Raw genomic sequence first — 18,936 nt, forward strand, 5'->3', positions numbered from 1 at the left:
TTTTTCTGACATATTCTTCTGATACAACCTTGCGGATTTTATTGCTCATAAAGTTATGATAGGTATCCCTAGCTGTGTTGCCATTTAACAGGGTGATATTAAAATATTTTAAAACAAAAAATTAATTTGCTTCCCTACCTAAGGACTCCTTTTTGCGTTTTTCCTCTTTCCTTTTCTCCTTTCCACTTTCTTTTTTCCTCATTCCTCTGCCCCTTTTTACTTTCCTTGAGTCCCTCTTTTCTCTTCATGTTCCCTTTTTTTCCTGTAATACTTTTTCCTTGTCCCTTTGTGCTATTTCCGTTTTTGTCTTTTTCCTCCCCCTTTTCCCATTTCTTTTTTTTCTGTTCCGTATTTCTGTTTTCCCTAACCCCGTTTTCTCTTTAACTTTGCCCCTGTTTCCTCTTTCCTCTTCCAAAAATCATCATCAATAGTTTCTCTTTATATTTCGTGGCCTTGTCTCAGTCAACAGCGCCCTCTATACACCAAAAACTTTTCCAGAAGTTGTTAATGTTTCCCGACCCAATAAAGTGTGGTACCCTACCCCAAGGTCGATGTGTGACCTGATTTTCGGGAGGGTACATGGGGGCACCAGTCTCGGCGTACAGGTGCACGAATTTGCGACTTTGCAAGGGGGTGGTACTGACGTAATGCAAGATTTCTTTAGTTTTTAAAGCGCTACATTATCGAAACAGTCTTAAAAGTAAACCTCACAAGTTGCTTAGCCTCTGCACCCGTTATTAAAGGACTCAAGATGTGAGTTTCAGGTTTGCTGTTTGAAAGAAACGAGACATTTTAAGATGAGTTTGTACCGGGACGATGCGTTCGAACAGTTCGATGCGGAACTGGACATAAGTTACCACATACGCGTTGCTATGGTAGGGGATGCAGGAACGGGAAAGACCAGCCTGCTGCTAAAATACACGGACAATAACGGAAGCAGGACTTCCCCGGAGCACACAGTGGATGTCAGGACCAAAATGTTGATCAGGAACGGGCACAGGATCAAGTTGGAAGTGCAGGACACAGCAGGTATTTTTATTTTTGAAGTGGCTATCGTTACGGCACTCGTTGTTTAGCGCCCTCTACGATATTTTTTTGATACGCACGCAGGTATATAATTATTTGTTTCCCCACGTTTTATCGAGCAGTGCGCCAGCTCAGCCGATAGAGGGTAGGATTTTGCACCGCGAGGTTGCGGGTTCGAATCTCAGTTTTGCACTCGAATTTTTTTCCTTTTCTAACCTGAGGCTTTGGAGGATTTTTTTTAAAAGGGAAATAAAGTCCGAATTTCATAAAGTTCAAATTCACTTTTTTCCTTCTAATTTTATATTTTCTTGTCATGTTTTTTTTATAAAAGTTGCCAGGTTGCAGTCTACCGTAACGATAGAAAATGGGAAATGCGTTACGGCTGCCGTAACAATAGCCACTGCGTTTTATTTTAATTCACATTCACAATGGATTATTTACAGTCATGACACTGAGTCTGACAGACACAGTTAACATACAAGTAGGACTGTCGAGCGCAATTTGAGTCCTCAACTCAAGTTTAAACTTGCGCACGCAAGTTTGTCGTATTTTTTTTGCAGATATGTCGCATTTTTTAAGCAGATTTGTCTTCGATAAATAGCACCACTACGCTTCGCGAGACAATGCCTAAATGCCTTTTGTGAAACGTTTTATTAACAGTATTTATATGCTAATGAAGTTGACTGTAAAGGTTCAGAGATATACATGATATGGCATAACTATAGGGTGGTATAATGCCAAAAATGTATGCACTTTGCATCATGATGTGTATTATTGTTTATGGCTCATTGGGATTTTTGTTTAATAAACAACATATTTATTCATTAAGTCGAATTAATTAATTAAATTAATACATTAAATTAAGTAACTAATCATTAATAAATTTATTTAAAGTACTTTTTAAAATAATAATCATCTTATTTGCATAGCATTTTTTAAGTTAAAGCATGCAAACATTAACTATGAATTATTGAGCCTGCAAATAAAATAATTGTTATAAGTAATAAATTAATTAAATTAGTAATGCGTTCATTATTTTTTTTTCAAATTATGCATTTGTGAAGTGTGCACAGCGCTCAAAATGTTGTGCAAAGTATTTTTAAAAACAATATGAACTGTTGTACCGTCCAATTACAGTCGAGTCTCGTTATAACAAACTCGTTCGGACCTAGCCAAATTGTTTGTTATATCAGAATTTTGTATTAAGAGGAACATCAGTCCCATTCATTGTGCACATAAAAGCACAGTCGGGACCATGACTTTATGTTTGTTATAACCAGAATTTTGTATTAACAGAGTTTGTACTAACGAGAGTCGACTGTAATTGCTAAATTAATTAAATTAGTGAAACAGTGAAAAATAGCTGTTAAGAATATTTTCACTGAATGATTTTCATGAAAAGACCAGTTTCTACTGTGGTCATCTTACCCGCAAAGCATTACTACATAATTATTATTTCCGTGAGGGAGCTAGCCATTCGCTAAGATTTATTTCTCATAGTAGCTTGCGGCCGGACTCACCCTGCCATTATACATCGTACTTCCTCTTTTCTCTTAGTGTGCGCAATGTAAAGGACGTGTTTTCCTGAGCTCCCGAGTTTGCTCATATTTTGCAATCATTTAACGTTTTTCTCCAACCATTCCTTTGCTAAGTTCATGGTTTCATTCTGCTATTAAAACTACCATCTGTTTGTTTCTATAACTTAATGAGTTTATGGTAACATTTTGGTCGGTTGTCGGTACTCGCGGCCTTAGTTGGATGAGGCTTCGCACAGGCTGCAAGGCGCTCACTCTCGTTAAGCGGCTATTTACCCGGCCACTCGTGTGAGATTTTGCACAGTCTGCAAGTAGCTCTCGTCGTACCAAACGAGTGGGGCTTGGAACAGGCTGCATGCTCCCTACGTTGCACAGGCTGTAAGAGCGAGTGGGGCTTAGGCAGGGCTATCATTATTGTTCTAGCCGTCCTGCTGTTGTACTGGCCACCTTTCGGTATTACCCATTATTTTACGGGCCTTTCTCGCCCATTCTTCAGTCATGTCATCCACTGGGGACCCACTGTCCTATGGACAATTAAAGAAGAAATCCTCAGTGGCATCTACATGTAAGCCTGGGAACATCTTAAAGGCTTACCCAAGTACCACTTGAGAGGAGACCGATGGCCACTCGACAACGTCTGCCACACTTCCACTGGCCTCGTTGGCCGCATCCATAACCCCGTCGGCCACATCTAGGGCCCCGTTCCCCTGCAATCCAGGTGTCACAGCCCCACCTGCAACTCTGATTCATCTCTGCTCCCCCATCCCGCCACAAATCTTCTGACCGACTAGTCACCCTGATCCTCCTGTGGTTCCCTTTCATTGGGTTCCCATTCGTTCCCCACAACAAATGGGCGCTCCATCACACAGACAGTGCCACTTGTTCGTGTATTATTCACACAGAGTTTTCCCTATTACTGTCCAAATGCATGATTCAGTGGTTTCAGACGATTCCCCCATTCCAGCAGACATGCTACCGTTAGGCTCCACCTTTCGCTGTCTGGGCAACTCACTTTGGGCATTTCTTAGCGAATTTACTGGAGTTGCTGTCAAAGCATAGAGGCATGAAGGGCAACAATTTGATGGCCATTTTCCTGCCGTCTGAGCTCCCAAGCATCTCGAATCCCTTCCTTTCCAACGGCGAGCCCTTTTTGCTTGTCAGTTTCAGACCCGAGCACAGACTGAAGCTGATTGTAAAAAAGCCTATTAACAGAGAAGTTAAATTTGGCAAAGGTTCATCCCAAACTACCTGTCCAATACCAAAAGCGACCAACCGCGACCAGGTTCCAGGGATCCCAGGGACACTCCCTGGCCACCTCTACCGGCTTTCACTTTCAAGCCTCCCAGCTGTCTGGGCATCCTCCACCTCAGCCGTCAAGCCATGCAAACCCACGGGCCACAGTCAGTCCCTCAGCCTCTGTCGTTAACATGTAGTGCGCATGTCTTCTCTGAGAGAGGTTCATCTGGCGGGCACAGACAACACTTCAGCCGACACCTCTGCCGGGGCTGGGTTCACCAAACGGAGTGAACCCTTCCCACCTCAGTCACACGGATGATCTTCTCACAGTTGAACCGTCCACATATCAACCTGTTCGCAATGGTACTTAACTGCCAGCTGTAAGCAGCTGCTTACTACCTCGAGCACTCAGGAAGATGGAGCAGGATCCCTGCAGGGTCCTCCTTGCCTCGGTTTGGCCCCGATAACTGTGATTTCCACAACATGTGGGCCTTCTTTACCATGAACCGCTCCTCCCGGATTCAGTGAGACTCCACCTGAGTTGCAGGCAGTTGTTCAGGATTCCTTCTGACACACTGGACTTTCTCAGGAGGCTGAAGCCATCACGGCCCGCAGCCAGCATCAATCAACCCGAACTGTTGACGACAAATGATTACAGCATTTCTATATAATACCGACTGCATTTGGTGGATCCCTTTGCTGCGACTGAAAACGAACTTGGTGACTATCTTCTCCACCTCTTTCAGTCAGGCTTTGTGGTTCACACTGTCAAGATGTACTTTTCTGCAATTGTGGCCATTCACCCAGGTTTTGTGGACCTTTCCTGAATTTCTAAATTCACAACCCTTGCACACCTCAGAGGCATGTAATTTTCACCCCCCTCCCCCCCCCCCCCCCCCCAAACGGACACTCCTGTCATCGTGGGATCTTGAGCATGTCTAACACTCGTGTCCAGCCTCCTTTTAAACCTCTTGGCCATGCTACCCTTCTCAATAATTCCTTGCAAACGGCTTCCTCCTGGCGGCAGACACAGCCCGCCACTTGAATGAACCCCATGCCCTGACCAGTAGTCAAGGACACTTGCGTGTGGAGCCGGTGGGGTCCGCCTGGTTACCCCATGGCTCTTTCCTCACGAAGAACATTCTGGCAAGCTGTCTTCATTCCTGACTTAAAGTCTTGTCATCTGTCCAAGCTGACAAGCTCTGGTACCCCGTCCGAGCCCTTAAGTGTAACATCCATTAAAACTGCATTGATATGCAGTGATCATCAGGTTCTCTTCATAACCATGGTTTCTCTGCAACATCTCGCATCCTGCGATGCAATCGTCCGCTGGGTCATGATGACCTTACGATGGACATTGTTTGACTGCCCTGCCCCGGACAGAGTACATGCCCCCAAATGTGCAGCGTGTCGACCTCTTGGGCCTTCTTCAAAGGAGTGTCCTTTGCAGACATCATGCAATCTGCATGTTGGAAGTCTTCCAACACCTAAACCTCCTGTTAGCTCAGAGATGTGCTGCAGGCTGATGGCAGAACCTGTTGTGCAGCCCTCTTTACTGGCCAAGCGGTGCAACCCAATCCGGTTCCTCCTCCATTGGCGCCCCGCAGTACCGACCTGCAGTACCGACCAGTGACGGCCTACCTCACTTTGGTGAGTGCCGATTTGCCTAGTTTTCTCTAGTAGGTTTAGTCTTGCTTAGGGCTCAAGTTTCCTTGTGGCCCTAGTTCCACTGTGTACACTCTCACGTCATACGCTCCAACCCACCTACCTACAACGGTGCTACCTGGCATATGTAGTAATGCTCTAGGGGAAAGACAAGCACTTAAACCCCCCCCCCCCCCTCCCCACAGAAGTGTGGGTCGATTCTACTGGTGAGTACTTACTCTTCTGAACTTGTTCACTTCTGAGCCTTACGCTCGAAAAAAAATTGCTAATAAAATCAGCCTTCACTTCTGTGAGGGGGGGGGGGGAATTTACAGTTGTATTCCTGGAAAAACTGCACTTCCTTAAAACTTTGACTGTCCGTATACATCACATTAAAGTTAGAGTAAAAAAAAATATTGTAAAAATATCAATTAGAAAACTCTAAATATAAATTAGAAAAACCTCTAAATCAAAATAAGTTTCTCTCACAGATGCCCGCAGGAATAATTGCCCACAGGAATAACAATTGCATTTTTTATTATTGCAAATAAGAAACCTTTTTCTCATATGAGGTTTGGAACGGTATCGGAGCCTGACCAGATCACATTACAACAACATCACGGGTGCTCTGCTGGTATTTGATCTGACGAATGAGGTCTCCTTTCAGCACCTAACATACTGGTAAGCCAAGTTGAAACAGTTTGCACATTTTGTTGTTAGGGTCCCCAAATAAACTAACCACCCCTACTTCCATATTCTGCCCTCACCCCCTCCAATTCACCCGCACCTCCTCAGACCCACTGTCGCCCTCCTATCCACCATTACTCCCTCCGACAAACCCTCAACCCTTTGACCTGACCTCAATCCTTCAACCCATCCTAACCCTCCAGTTCACCCTGGCCCATATTAGGCCATTTGACCCTCCCTAACCCCTTCAACCCACCCTCACCACTCAAATCCACCCTCACCACTCAAATCCACCCTCTATCCCAACCCATCCTCTACCCCAACCCACCTTCCCCATTTTCATAATAGAGCAAGTTAGACTGTAATTACATTCAACTGATACATTTTACTTAAATACAATGTAAGCAAACGTTTTCCTTACCACGGATATAAAGGAGTTCCATATTCATTTGAGGCCATTTACATCCCTCCGATAGAAGCATCTCAATAGGCACCTTGTTTGCAAGTTACTCTGGTCATGCCAGTCTGAACTCCATGTTTTTTTCATAAACAAAAGGTTTTGGTGGAAGAAGACATGCTTTAAAACTATGTTAAAGTTGTGATATTTTGGATCTTTTTTTCTATCCCGTTGAAACCAAGGCACGAGGAGCTATACAAAAACGCTGACAAACTGGTACAAGCCATTCTAGTCGGGACCCACTGTCAGAACAAGGAGAATCGTGAAGTCGCAGAGGAAAGCATCCGCAGGCTGGCCGAACACTTTGAGATGCAGTACATGGAGGTGAGTTCCCAGACGAACCATAACGTGGAATCCTGCTTCGAGACACTGGTGGACAAGATTATTGAGAAGCACGCGGAGAAGGTGAATGTGCTGCCCTACGAGGGGATTCAACTGAAGGAAGACCCAGATAAAAAATGGTCTTTCTCACAATGCTGTAAATAATTAAAGTTTAAATAATTGCCATGGTTCTTGTTGCCATTGCAAATGGTTGCTTAAGAGAATTTAAATTTAAAAGAAAAATATCATGAGACAGTTTCCTCCATGTCTCACTGACTATCAGCCCAAGTCACCAAATAAAATTGTTATTCTTAAGAGGCATGGACAACATAAGTTTGCTGAAATTTTTATAGTTTTCAAAAGAATTGTTTTGTACCTTTATAGATAAAACATAGACATAATTAATGTATATAAAACCTGTGAGCTTATCATTGCTATTTTCATAAAGAGGTATATTCTAGTGTGTGGAAGAAAATGGAATTTGATGGCAGTTTAACTCTGTCGACTTAATTAACTTAATTAGACAGGATTAAAATGATTCACATACAACATAGCATTAATTCGGGCGATTCACAATGCAGTGCGCCACCAAGAGTTTGCCATGGTGAGTTCATTTTTCCCAGAGCATTGTGGGAGATGGTCGACAAATTCACAGCACGAGACATTTGAAATTGTTAGTTTTTCCGGTCAGTGGTTTCGTAAGCGTATGATTCGAGGATCAGTTTGCCCATTTCTTTTCTTGTTTTCAATATGGTATTTTTGGTAAGGCGGCAGAATGCTATGCCCCAATATATGGCATACATGTATTAGCTCAAGTTGTCTACCGACACTCATTCAAATGGGCCATGACCATAAAGTTGAAAAATGGACTATCGTGGCAAACTCTTGGTGGCGCACTGCATTGTGAATCGCCCGAATTAATGCTATGTTGTATGTATCAGCTTGTCATTTCCAATGGATGCTAAAAATTTCCAATTTTGAGCTGAAATTTAATATTCACTTTTCATATGCAAAGATTTTAATACTGATGCAGCATTACTTGTAATCTTAATTGTGCCTTTTTGCAGGAAAGGGTACTATATTTTTTTAAATAAAGAGAAAATTCATAACTCTTTGGATAAGTAAATAGAGCCTGAAAGTTCACCTCTTAGTGGCAAGCTTCCGGAACAGTTGAATAGAAAATTAACGTGCGCAAATTCTAGAATTTGCATTTTTTTTTGGTACACTGATTCCTTAAGAAAATCATCCCCAAGAAAGGCCTTTGTAAGATTGTTACTAACATGTCAATTTATGGGAACTGATAAATCGCTTGACGTGAAAGAGAAATATTGTGCCAAGAATTGACCTCTCACTTCCAATAATCTACTATTACATACATGTAGATGAAAATTTATGAAATAAGTTTGTGGCGGTCATTAGATGAAAAATGAAAGTTAAATAGGAGACCAATATGTCTTTTAGGATTCACAATTTTTTAAATAAACTTAAAGGGAATATACAACATTTGTTTTTGCTGTAATTTTCAGAAATGGATGGATTTGGGGTTAATATCTTATACAAATATTTGTTTCACTGACTTTTTAAAAGTTTTGTGTTCATAGATGCTGGAAAAACCAAGAAAACAATCATGTTCATGAAGTCTGGTTCCCTGACCCCACTTAAGATGAAACGGAGCAATTTATAGACTTTGGGGAATTGTAAGGTCAGGAAACTAGCTAACTGGCTTGCACCCGTTCCCTCGGCCGACCACGTTGGAAATTGGTACAAAAATACCACTTTTCTTGAAAATAATAGCACACCAGGTGCCGTGATTTTACAGGATACTTTAGACTGTCATTCAGTAAAAGTTCAGTAAGGTATTTCATAATAATTCGGTATTTTTGATGTTTGTAAATGTTGTATATTCCCTTTAAAGGACTCATTAGCATACGAAAAACATGAAGTGACCGCTGGTAGGGATCAAACTATCCAGACTTAAATTTAAAAACCATTGACTGTAGGTAGGTAAATCTTCGTGACGTTATAAATTCTCGATCTCACACAAGCATGTGATGTAAAAACAAACGTGACAAGAAAACCCAGGAACAAAAACCCAATCAAAAATGCATATAGGTGGGCTGGACAAGGATTCCGGAAGCTTGCCACATGACCTTTTACATTCAGACTCTATTTCACATTCCTTATAATAATAGGGAAGTATTGGAAATTGCAACATTTTTCTCGTAGATCTTATGCAGTTAGAGAGTAATGTTTTTGCACATGCTTTTGTACCTAGGATTGGCATGATGATTAAACCTCTTGTGTATTCAGTAATAAATAAAAATAAAAAGGGATACCCTCTTAAACACCTGCAGTGCAGAAAAAGTAGTACAAATGAGGCATTTCAGTTAGAGAAAATGTTTAATTATTTAATCTGCCAAAAGGCTGTTTGTTATTCATAACATTTAACCCATCACTTTCTCTGTCATAAAAAGGAAACACTTGGAATACTTTTGTATATTTCATACTGAAATTGTGTGATTAGTTAGCTGAAATATTTTTAAAAGAAAAAAAATCCCTCTTTATTTTAAAATTGATAGTATTTTATTTTATATCATAAAAAAAAAAAGAAACATGGAGTACATTGAATGTACCTATATAATTTATGTCTTGAAATCCCTGGAATTGGCCCCGAAACACGGATTTATGTGCCAAAATATGTTTATAAATAGTTGTAAACAGTTTCCCTAAGCATCAAATGTTGCTCAGCCCCCCCCCCCCCCTCCCTTCATGCAATTACTATGTCTGTCCGTATGTACAAATGTATGTATGTAGTATGGATGTACCGTATTTTGGTATAAAGTTTGTAAAATTGGCGTCCAGTTAATACCAATTAGAACCAAACTTGAATCATGGATGCAACATAAAAATCTTCATATGATAATGAAGTTAAAGGTCACACACCAAGGTCAAAGGTCATCTGAGGTCAAGTTGTAAAATAGGTTTAACGTGTTAAATTGGTCTCATTTGAAAAGTTGACGTCCAATTGGAACCAACCTTGCCACTACATAATTTGGTGATTTGTTAAATACTTAATGATTTATTGTTATTTCTAGACCTGTGAAATGTAAGCATATGTAAATCATTGGTGTTTTTGGTACATGTAATGTATGTATTCAGAATTGTGCTGATTTTAAAGATTTTTAAGAATATCTGCAGATGCAATTTTAGTTACATTTCAATTTTATTTAAACAATCAGACAAAATGAAATTTCAGGGAACAAATTCTACTTTTATCAATGTCCAGTAGATAAGACTTTTTGACGGCTGTGCTGAACTACCCCCTCTAGTGGTAAGATTGTGACAGTTTATATACATGTATCTATAGGCATATTATTAAGGTGCAGAATTTGTCAACTTTTGCACTCAATCATTTGGAAAGCTGGTGTTGTAGTAACAAAATCTGCTTTAGTAACAAATAATAACAACGTTAGTATGTATTGTTTGAAAGCAAAGTTTTGAAACTGCACAGTTGAGAACAAGGGGAATTTTGAAATGATGTATTGTGAATATTTGGAGTACTTTAGTAAATATTAATTCTTTAATTAATTATTTATTACAAGTAAAGGATTACAACATTTTGGATTTTTGAGCATTAATAAGGGAATAAATATGGTATGGTATATAACATGGGAGGTATTTAACATTTTGTTTAAGACCGGTGGGAGTCTGGATGGGTAATTTTCACCCATCCAGACTCCCACCGGTCTTAAACAGAGTGTTTAATACTGACCAGACACATATTTATTCCCATTCATAAATACCTTTTCGGTCAAACAAACAAATCTTTTTAGTCCAAAAATCAAAACAAGTCAAAAACTAGAGCCAATTATTTTGTTCAACAATTTTACTTCATGTTTTACGAAACGCCCCTCTGACTATAATATGGAATGCCCCTCCACAACTCGTTACCTTATAAGGATATCGGCATGCGCGCCGCAAGTACTGCGCGATGTCATGCAAAACGCAGCTGTGCTGGTGTAGCGTAAATTTCGGATCATGAAATCACTGATTCACTGGTAGTATTGCGCATGCATACGTGAGGAATGTGAACGTTCAACCAAGATGAAACGTTAAAAGGCACCGGATTTCATGGGAGTCCAAATTTCATGTGACACTGGAAAAGTGTTTAAGACCAGCTAGCCATGTCTTTATCATCCGTTTAAGACCGGCCATGTGAAGGGGTCTCTACCAATGGGAATGGGTAAACTGTCTGAGGTATTTATGAATGACTATAAATAAGTTCAAAAATAAGTTAATATTAAAGTTTGTACCCCGACCAGCAGAAAATTGCTGGTGTGTAATATTTGTTGTTACAACTCTGTGAAAATAGTGAAATATTGGCTGTAAATTATGGACAGAATATTATGGCAATAAAAGCAATGCTTGCGAGTATAGTTAAAACGAACACACAACAGACCTTAGTATTATAAACCATTCAGCTGTGCAAGTACAAATATGAAGCATTCACTACTGAGTGGCTACTCAAAACTTTAAAAATTCCAAATTGATTTTGACATGATTTTCCACGCAAGGCAACTTCAGACTTCAAACTTCGAGAAAATCTCCTTTTTTATCAGCCAGAACCAATCGAATCAAGCATATTTTCTGAAAAAGAATTGTTTCATTTTCCAAAAATGGTTTATTCAAGAGATTTCCAGCAAATTTTAAAAAGAGAGAAAAACGTAAGTGATTTTGATACTTTTGTCTGCAGCGCAACGGCTGGAACTCGCTCACTGACTGAAAATCTTTGACCCAGCACAGAATACGTCACACAAAATTGATTAACGCGCGTGTAGTTGGGTCATAAGTAAGTGCACGTGCTATCCGGAACAAGGCAAACGGTCGTTCGTTGGCGAATTTTCTAAAATTAGAGACTTTACAACTTATTTTGATTCAACAAGCATTCCATGGAAGAGTTTGCACGACTGTAGTGTATGAACAAAATATTCGAAATCACACGGTACAAGTGATATACCGAGGATTAATTAATCGTCGATTCGCAGCTCCCGCAATTTTCTACAAACCGTCCAAACATGTCAAAGTGTGAGTCGGAAATGTGGCCAAAATTCCTCTTCTAAAGATTTTATCGGAAATATCTTTGTGTATCAAGGAGCTTACATTTTCCTTTTCAAAATGCACATCGTCAGAAAAAAAAAGATTGGAGACTAATCCAAAAGAGGTAGGCCCTAGGTTTTTATTTGAAGCTATCCGGAACTAGGAAAAATCCGGAACTAGGAAAACGACTGTACTTCATTTTTACTGCACTGCAGCATCACATCCCAGGGGCGACGTTGTCCGAGTAACTAGGACTCTACGAATCGCTTTTTTTTTACTTTTGGACATGGTCGGGCGAGGTCAAGGTCACCGTGGTGAGTTTAAGGTAAATGGTTTCCGGATGATAACTTGAGTCAGAAATGAGATTTTGGTGTCTAAGCATTGGTACAGGCATGTGGGGATTGTTTCTGGGGTCAAAGGTCAAGGTCACCATGTTGAGTTAAAGGTTTCCAGATGATAACTTGACTCTGGCTGAGGGGTTTCAACAGCAACGCTGTTATTTTTTCATGAGATCTTGCTTTAATACAGCAATTTCAACTCTTTGCTTGGGCCTTGGAATTCCAAGCACAGTCTTGTGTACAACTTCTGCATGAAGAGGATTCCTGTTAGGAATGGCTTGCTGCTGTGCATGCAGGTTTTCTCAACAATAGTTTGTTCCAAATGGGCACATGTTCCCAATTGGGAACAACATTTTTGACCAGAAAGGCTTGGGAGAAAAATACAAAAAAGTACAAATGTACATAAAATTTTTTGACAGAACCTTGTCTGTGATCATTAGCCTGATAATTGTGAACATTGTAATTATGATGATAATGGGAACTTGGCTATAATATATTTCCAAGAAAGTTAATAATTAAAAAAGAACGTTCCACTGAGAGCATTTAACAAGCTTTTTCTCTCTGAAATTCACAGATAATGCAACAACCGGCCAAATGGACATTATAACAAATGCAACCTTATTACCCAACACCACTTCTCCAGGAACGGCGTCGCCCACACCTACCGCGCCCATTCCTGCCACGTCCGCACCTGCCACGTCTGCAACTGCCACGCCCATACCCACCACACCTGACCCAATCATAACTGAATCCCCCACCGTCGTGCCCCTTCCTACCAGCGTACCTTTTCCAGCCAAGACACGGCCACGTGGGTCCTGGCCCAGCCGCAGATCGTGTTCCAAGAGGGCGACGCGGCGAAAGCGTTGGACATCCGACTGCGTAATGCTGGGAGGGGTTTCCAGGGCGGCCTGCTGGTGCGATGCTGCTCCACGCCTGATTTGAACACGAGCCCCAAGTACACAGACTTGTCTAGCTCAGTCGTAGCCAGGATGGAAGTGGCTGCGGCTAGGTCCATTAACTGGACCAGTGCTACAGGTAAGAATGAAACAAAGAAACAGGAATTTCTTTGCCCGAGTACGGCTGATCTCCCTTGTCTATGACTATGGCTATCTCCACTGCATACAGTGGTAAAAAGAGAAGATGTAGTCACAAAAGTTCCTGATTCAATTTTGAGGTGACCTCTAATCTCCTTTCTCCTTGTTTTATTGGCAGACGCAATATGATAAGATTGGAATAGAAATCTATGGGTCTGTTTTGTAATTGAAAATGTACATATGTCAAGTAATATTCACTCTTGTGTTCTTATTACACCCTGCTGTATCCAGATGGACTTGGATAGCCATGTTTTTAACCTTTTTACCAAGTCCAACGGTCACTGTTAGAGAGTGATGCTTGTCCGATATGCCGCTTATATGATTTTGCGTCTGCGTCAACCCTTATAAAAAGGAAAATTGAGGTAAGAGGTCATGCAAAAAAATTCTTCGGGGTCTGACTTCATGACATGTTAAAGTCAGGGGTTCACCCTAACTTGTTCTTTTCACAAGTCCGCAATTTTGGTTAGGGACACTGACAAGTATCCGTACTAACTGACTGTATAAAAACTGCCAGCATGCCAGGGGGATTGCGCAAGGTTTACTTGCATTATTTTTGTATTTTACAGTCCACTGTTCCTTTGTGTTTTTTTATCACTAGCTCTGTACAGAAGATGACATTGTGGCTTTCAGCTGTATTTCTGGGATACCCGGCGGCAATTGTACCAAACAGCACGCTTATAATTGCTCTAGCGAGGATATCTACCGACCGGACTATTTCCCATTCCTCTGTGTGCAAACGGACAATAGCCCTTTCCTACGCCTGTACTACACTGCCAGATCTGGTGCGCGGGATGCCGCAGGTTATAACACCCTCAAAGCCACGCCTTCAGACATTCAGGGTACGACAAGCTTTGAAGATACCCAGCAACGTTCGTTGGACTTCCACAAACGACTGAATCTCCTACAATGGAATCTCCAACAACCAATGCGCAGACAACACAAGGCCAGACGACTACCGATACACCAACAACCCAATCAGATCTGACCAAGGACTCCGGCATCGTGACCACAGACTCGCCCATCGGCAGCACCAACCAAACCAACACCACTCTACCCTTCACCCAGCATTTTGCCGTCACGTTTATTCACCTCCCGACGCCCCTCACTGACCCCGCCCCCGTCGATCCACCGGAAGTCAGCACCCAAAAAACTCTTTCAGGGAATCCCGGCTATATCACCGGCGAGCGGGTCTTGACGGGTCTTGCTGTCTACAACTCGCTGGTCGAGTGCAACGACACGGGTGATTGCGCACCTGTGGATCCTCCTCAGCCTGGTGACTTTGTCCGTATCGATGATGCAGGGGCCAACAGACTGAGAGTCTGGGTACCAGGTAGGTCCACATCTATTCTATTTTAAACTTTATGCATTGCCAAGTTTCATGGAGCTTTCAAGCAGATCATATGACTGTGCAAATTTACTTGCAGCTCCAAGCAGTCTTTTTTTCCACAGATTAACTCATGTTTTTTGTAATTTTGTTAAGTACTTATCTTTAATCACGAATTAAGCTAGCTGATATTCAACATGGTATCATAGCAAACTATTTAGAAGATCCCAAACACTTAAAGTGACTTTTCATGCTTGCATCATCGCCAAATATTCAGGCAAGCCCCAAAACATAAAACTGTCTTTTTGTTCACTTATATGACCGGGTTCTTAAACTACACAGTTGCCATATTTTATTGACAAGAACAAAACAACTTTATGTGCTTAATATCAAGTGTATGCAATCTCTTTATTTCCCTACTATTTCTGTAGGTCCAGGGAGTCTGTGTTCCCAATCCAGCCTGGCCGATGTCACGTTTGGCGAGGACCACACCTCTGGTTGCATACTCAGGCTAGGCTGGACCCGCCTCAGCAACTGCACTACGCTACGGGAGGCCATGCTGGCCGAGCTGCAGACCACGGTGGCAGCAGACAGGATCGGCAAGGTCGGCAACGCAAACACCTCAATCGAAAACAACTGGGCCCCCATTTTCAAGTAAGTCTTGTCAAATTAGTATCTTCAACATAAGGCAAGTTCAATCAAGGACCATAGTTAACCATAGTTCAACTAACCACGGATCCTACACACAAGGATGAACGACTGTTCTGAGCTCCAGTACAATATGCATTGAGCGGAGTTATCTTAGTAATGGGTTGGACACGTGATAACAGGCATTATACCTGTTGGCATGTTAATGGCGAATGTTCCAGGTGTGTTGTTCTGTCGGGTTTTTGTTGGCATGACATCTAAAACGGAAGTATTCATAAAACTGTAAGCAAAACCACTCCATATGTAACAAACTTGTTCAAAAATTGTTTTAAAAAATAAATACTTTGGGATATAACAGATGGTATTGTGCACTTTTTGTCATCATAGATGAGTCTAACCAGGAGTTTGGCCGAGTCGTTAATCCTTGTTTGTAGGATCCTTGAACTAACTCTGATTGAATGGGATGCTTGTCAACCATGGTTGGACTTGTCTCGTTGGCTATTCAGGACCAGCCTACTGCTGTGAAATTCTAAAATCTAAAACTGTTTTAAAAATTATTTCTCAATACCCTTCCCCATCAGCTCTGAGGAAGATGACATCCCAACTGAACCTCCACCGACGACAGTTGCCATGACAACAAATGAGCAGACAACACCAGAGTTCTTCAACGAGACGCAGCCCAGTCCCATCGACCTCCTGCAGGGATTGTGTTACGAGGTACCGACAGCGGTCAACATTGAGATCCTGTACGCAAAAGCTGGCGAATACGGCTCGGTCGTCCAACGTGAGATCTTGGCAGCATACATAAGGTACGTCTCAGGCCCGAGCTGTATTTATTTAGTACTCTAGATTTTACCTTTTATACCCCAGAATGGCCAGGTTTATTTAAACTTTTCACAGCCACAGGGAGTGATTTGTCCAGTATATCTTGACCATAACCAATTTTGTGACCCTCCGTCCACAAGCCAGTCACTTGGACCAATTTTATTAAACGGGGGTTTTGGGCTCATTGGAAAGGATATTGAATTGCTTTCCAATGCTGTTAGCCGTGAGGCATAGGAACAGAATTGCGCATTTTGTGATAAAACTTGAAACTTGGCATGTGAGGTCTTCATACCATGACAAAAGAGGCACCCCAAGCTCATCCAGGTTTAAAGACATCTGCATAGTTTTCAGTTCAAATGACAAACAATTTTTTTCTTTTTTTCATTAATGTCATTTTCAATTCACGTTTATGTCTGTGAGTGATATATTTGTCATATCCGCCGTCAATGACAAGTTAATGTTTCACTCTATCCTGCCACCGACACTTAATATTTCGTATTTTTCGGTAAACTTGAGAGGCTTGAGTAGAGCATTTTCTTCAGCGTGAAAATCATTTTATGACCATTTATTTGATGATTATTATTATAATTTATGATATCCACAGATACACCAGGTCTACCGTTAAGCTGAATTGCATTGGAGCCGATGGTTTTGCTTGTCATCTGGATCAAACCTCCAACGAAACCACAGACTGGGTCCAGTCCTTTCCAGTTGCCAGCACTGTCACCTTTATGTAAGTTCCCCCAAAATATTTTTCGAATCACATTAAAAAAAAAAACCAGAACCATTGTTTGATGAACAGAACACAGACTTTTCTGCATTTAAAAAAAATACTTGTAAAAAATACTATGCCAAAATTTTGCTTAAGAAGAAAATGTAAACAGTTTATAAATTAATTAAAAAAATTAGGTGATGACGTCACTTCAGATTTTGCACACCAATATAACAGTACCTGCCCGCCAAGTCTCAAGACAATTGGATTTGTCCTTTTGTCCTTGGCATTTTTGATGATGTCATCATGATGTCAATCACGTCACCACAAGTCTGCAAGTTATTCGCTCACAAGTTATCCGCTATTCAAGCAATCTTTTGGACCAAGACATTTTTTGGTAATAAACTGTTAATTCCCTTGTATTTGTGACTTGACTTGCGATTTGTCTTTTGATTGTTCTGTGATTGACGCTGTTACTCTTCTTTTTGTCTTTATCCAGCCTTACTGAGCGTCAAAGCGCGAGACGCTGTGACTATGACCAGTGTGACGAGGAGATGCTGTTTCTGCTGTCGCTGCGTTTCCAGGGGGACTCGCGGACGTACACGGTTGCCATGTTAATGATTGTTGTCTTGCTCACCTTAGCGTATTTTGCCATTACTAAACCTGGGTCGTTTATCATCTAACCAAAAGCCAAAATGCTTTAATACAAGCCAAAAATTATCTGAGTTGAGTTAAGACCTCCGATTTAAAACTTAGCATCTATTCTTAGGGATTCCAATGGCAAATTTCATGAAAATCATCTTGTCTAGAACTGGAGGCAATGCAACCATCGTTTATTGGATTAACAATGACCTTGATCTTTGCCTCATGACATTTGCCATGTTGCCCCTTCATCAGTAGGATACTTTAATAGGCTTACACTAGCTATGCACCTACCAAGTTTCATGACAATACATCATGTCTACCGTAATTTTCGGAATATAAGCCGCACGGAGTATAAGCCGCACCGACCGCAGCGGTTTCAATCTTGTATTGGCCTCCAAATTGTAGTCAAAATGCTCTGAACCAGTTCCATTTACACTACGAAAACTATCAAAAGGGCCACAAAAGTTATATCAAATCATTTACAGTCGATACTCTTACAAGCAAATATGGAAATGGATGATGAGAAATAAACACCGGGAACTGCTGCCGGCTGGTAATAAAGGGGTGTATTTTCTTGGGAACAATAATTACCAATATTTCTGCTGTTTAAAAAAAAAAAAAAGACAACTAATACTTTTTATGGAGTTCTAAAAATTTCTTTATTCGATAATCAGTTGTTCAACGTCTCAATATATTTTGTTTTCTTGAAATGTATTCAAGAAACGATATAAAACTCCAAACAGGGCTAAATCACCCTGTACGAAATTAATGGATTCGTCCATAAAATGTCGGCATCGTGTTGACTGTTTTCGAAGAAAGTTACGATCGAAACTTGAATTTTTGATGTTACTACTCTTTAGTAATAACAACAATTTGATAAGTTTTGATATAAAAACGGACCTGTTTATTCTTAGGACAAAACAATCAGCATCTGTTGCCACAAAGCAAGATTTGTAGCACTCCAGTCAGACGACACATGGTGGGATACTCTCTCAACGGTGCTGCTTTCACTCACGCATGGCAGGCCGGCCTGCCGTACTTTTTACCGCTCGGTACCTTTTCGTGGGACGTGCTTTCGGTTTGTGAATGACTTTCTAAACTGATAATTTATTTCAGCAACAGATCTTTTCTTATACCAGTACATTAAATACACGTGTAAATTTCATTTTTATCCTTCAAGGCTTGACGTATAAGCCGCCCTGTGTATAAGCCGCAGTAAACAATTTCATGGGCAAGTTCTACGTATAAGCCGCGGCTTATATTCCGAAAATTACGGTAATTTGAAATACCCCAATAACATGTTTACATGTGTTTACACCATCGACCTTGACATCCATATTCAATTCG

General features: G+C 41.0%; 2 protein-coding genes across 2 annotated transcripts; both read left to right on the forward strand.

The window, feature by feature from the left end:
- Positions 1-191: 191 nt before the first annotated feature.
- Positions 192-7,517, forward strand: LOC119726237 (ras-like GTP-binding protein RYL1). The gene is made up of 3 exons (XM_038197858.1): positions 192-1,029; positions 6,014-6,122; positions 6,768-7,517. Exons 1-3 carry the CDS (start codon positions 798-800, stop codon positions 7,069-7,071), a joined length of 645 nt encoding a protein of 214 aa, XP_038053786.1. The 5' UTR covers positions 192-797; the 3' UTR covers positions 7,072-7,517.
- Positions 7,518-12,915: 5,398 nt separating this feature from the next.
- Positions 12,916-18,171, forward strand: LOC119726235 (tectonic-2-like). Its single transcript, XM_038197852.1, has 6 exons — positions 12,916-13,376; positions 14,034-14,765; positions 15,191-15,413; positions 15,989-16,216; positions 16,837-16,965; positions 17,444-18,171. The coding sequence occupies exons 2-6, from the start codon at positions 14,342-14,344 to the stop codon at positions 17,625-17,627; spliced, it is 1,188 nt and encodes a 395-aa protein (XP_038053780.1). The 5' UTR covers positions 12,916-13,376; positions 14,034-14,341; the 3' UTR covers positions 17,628-18,171.
- Positions 18,172-18,936: the final 765 nt, after the last annotated feature.

Source organism: Patiria miniata, unplaced genomic scaffold (genome assembly GCF_015706575.1).
Source record: "Patiria miniata isolate m_02_andy unplaced genomic scaffold, ASM1570657v1 HiC_scaffold_2, whole genome shotgun sequence".
NCBI classification, from domain to species: Eukaryota; Metazoa; Echinodermata; class Asteroidea; order Valvatida; family Asterinidae; genus Patiria; species Patiria miniata.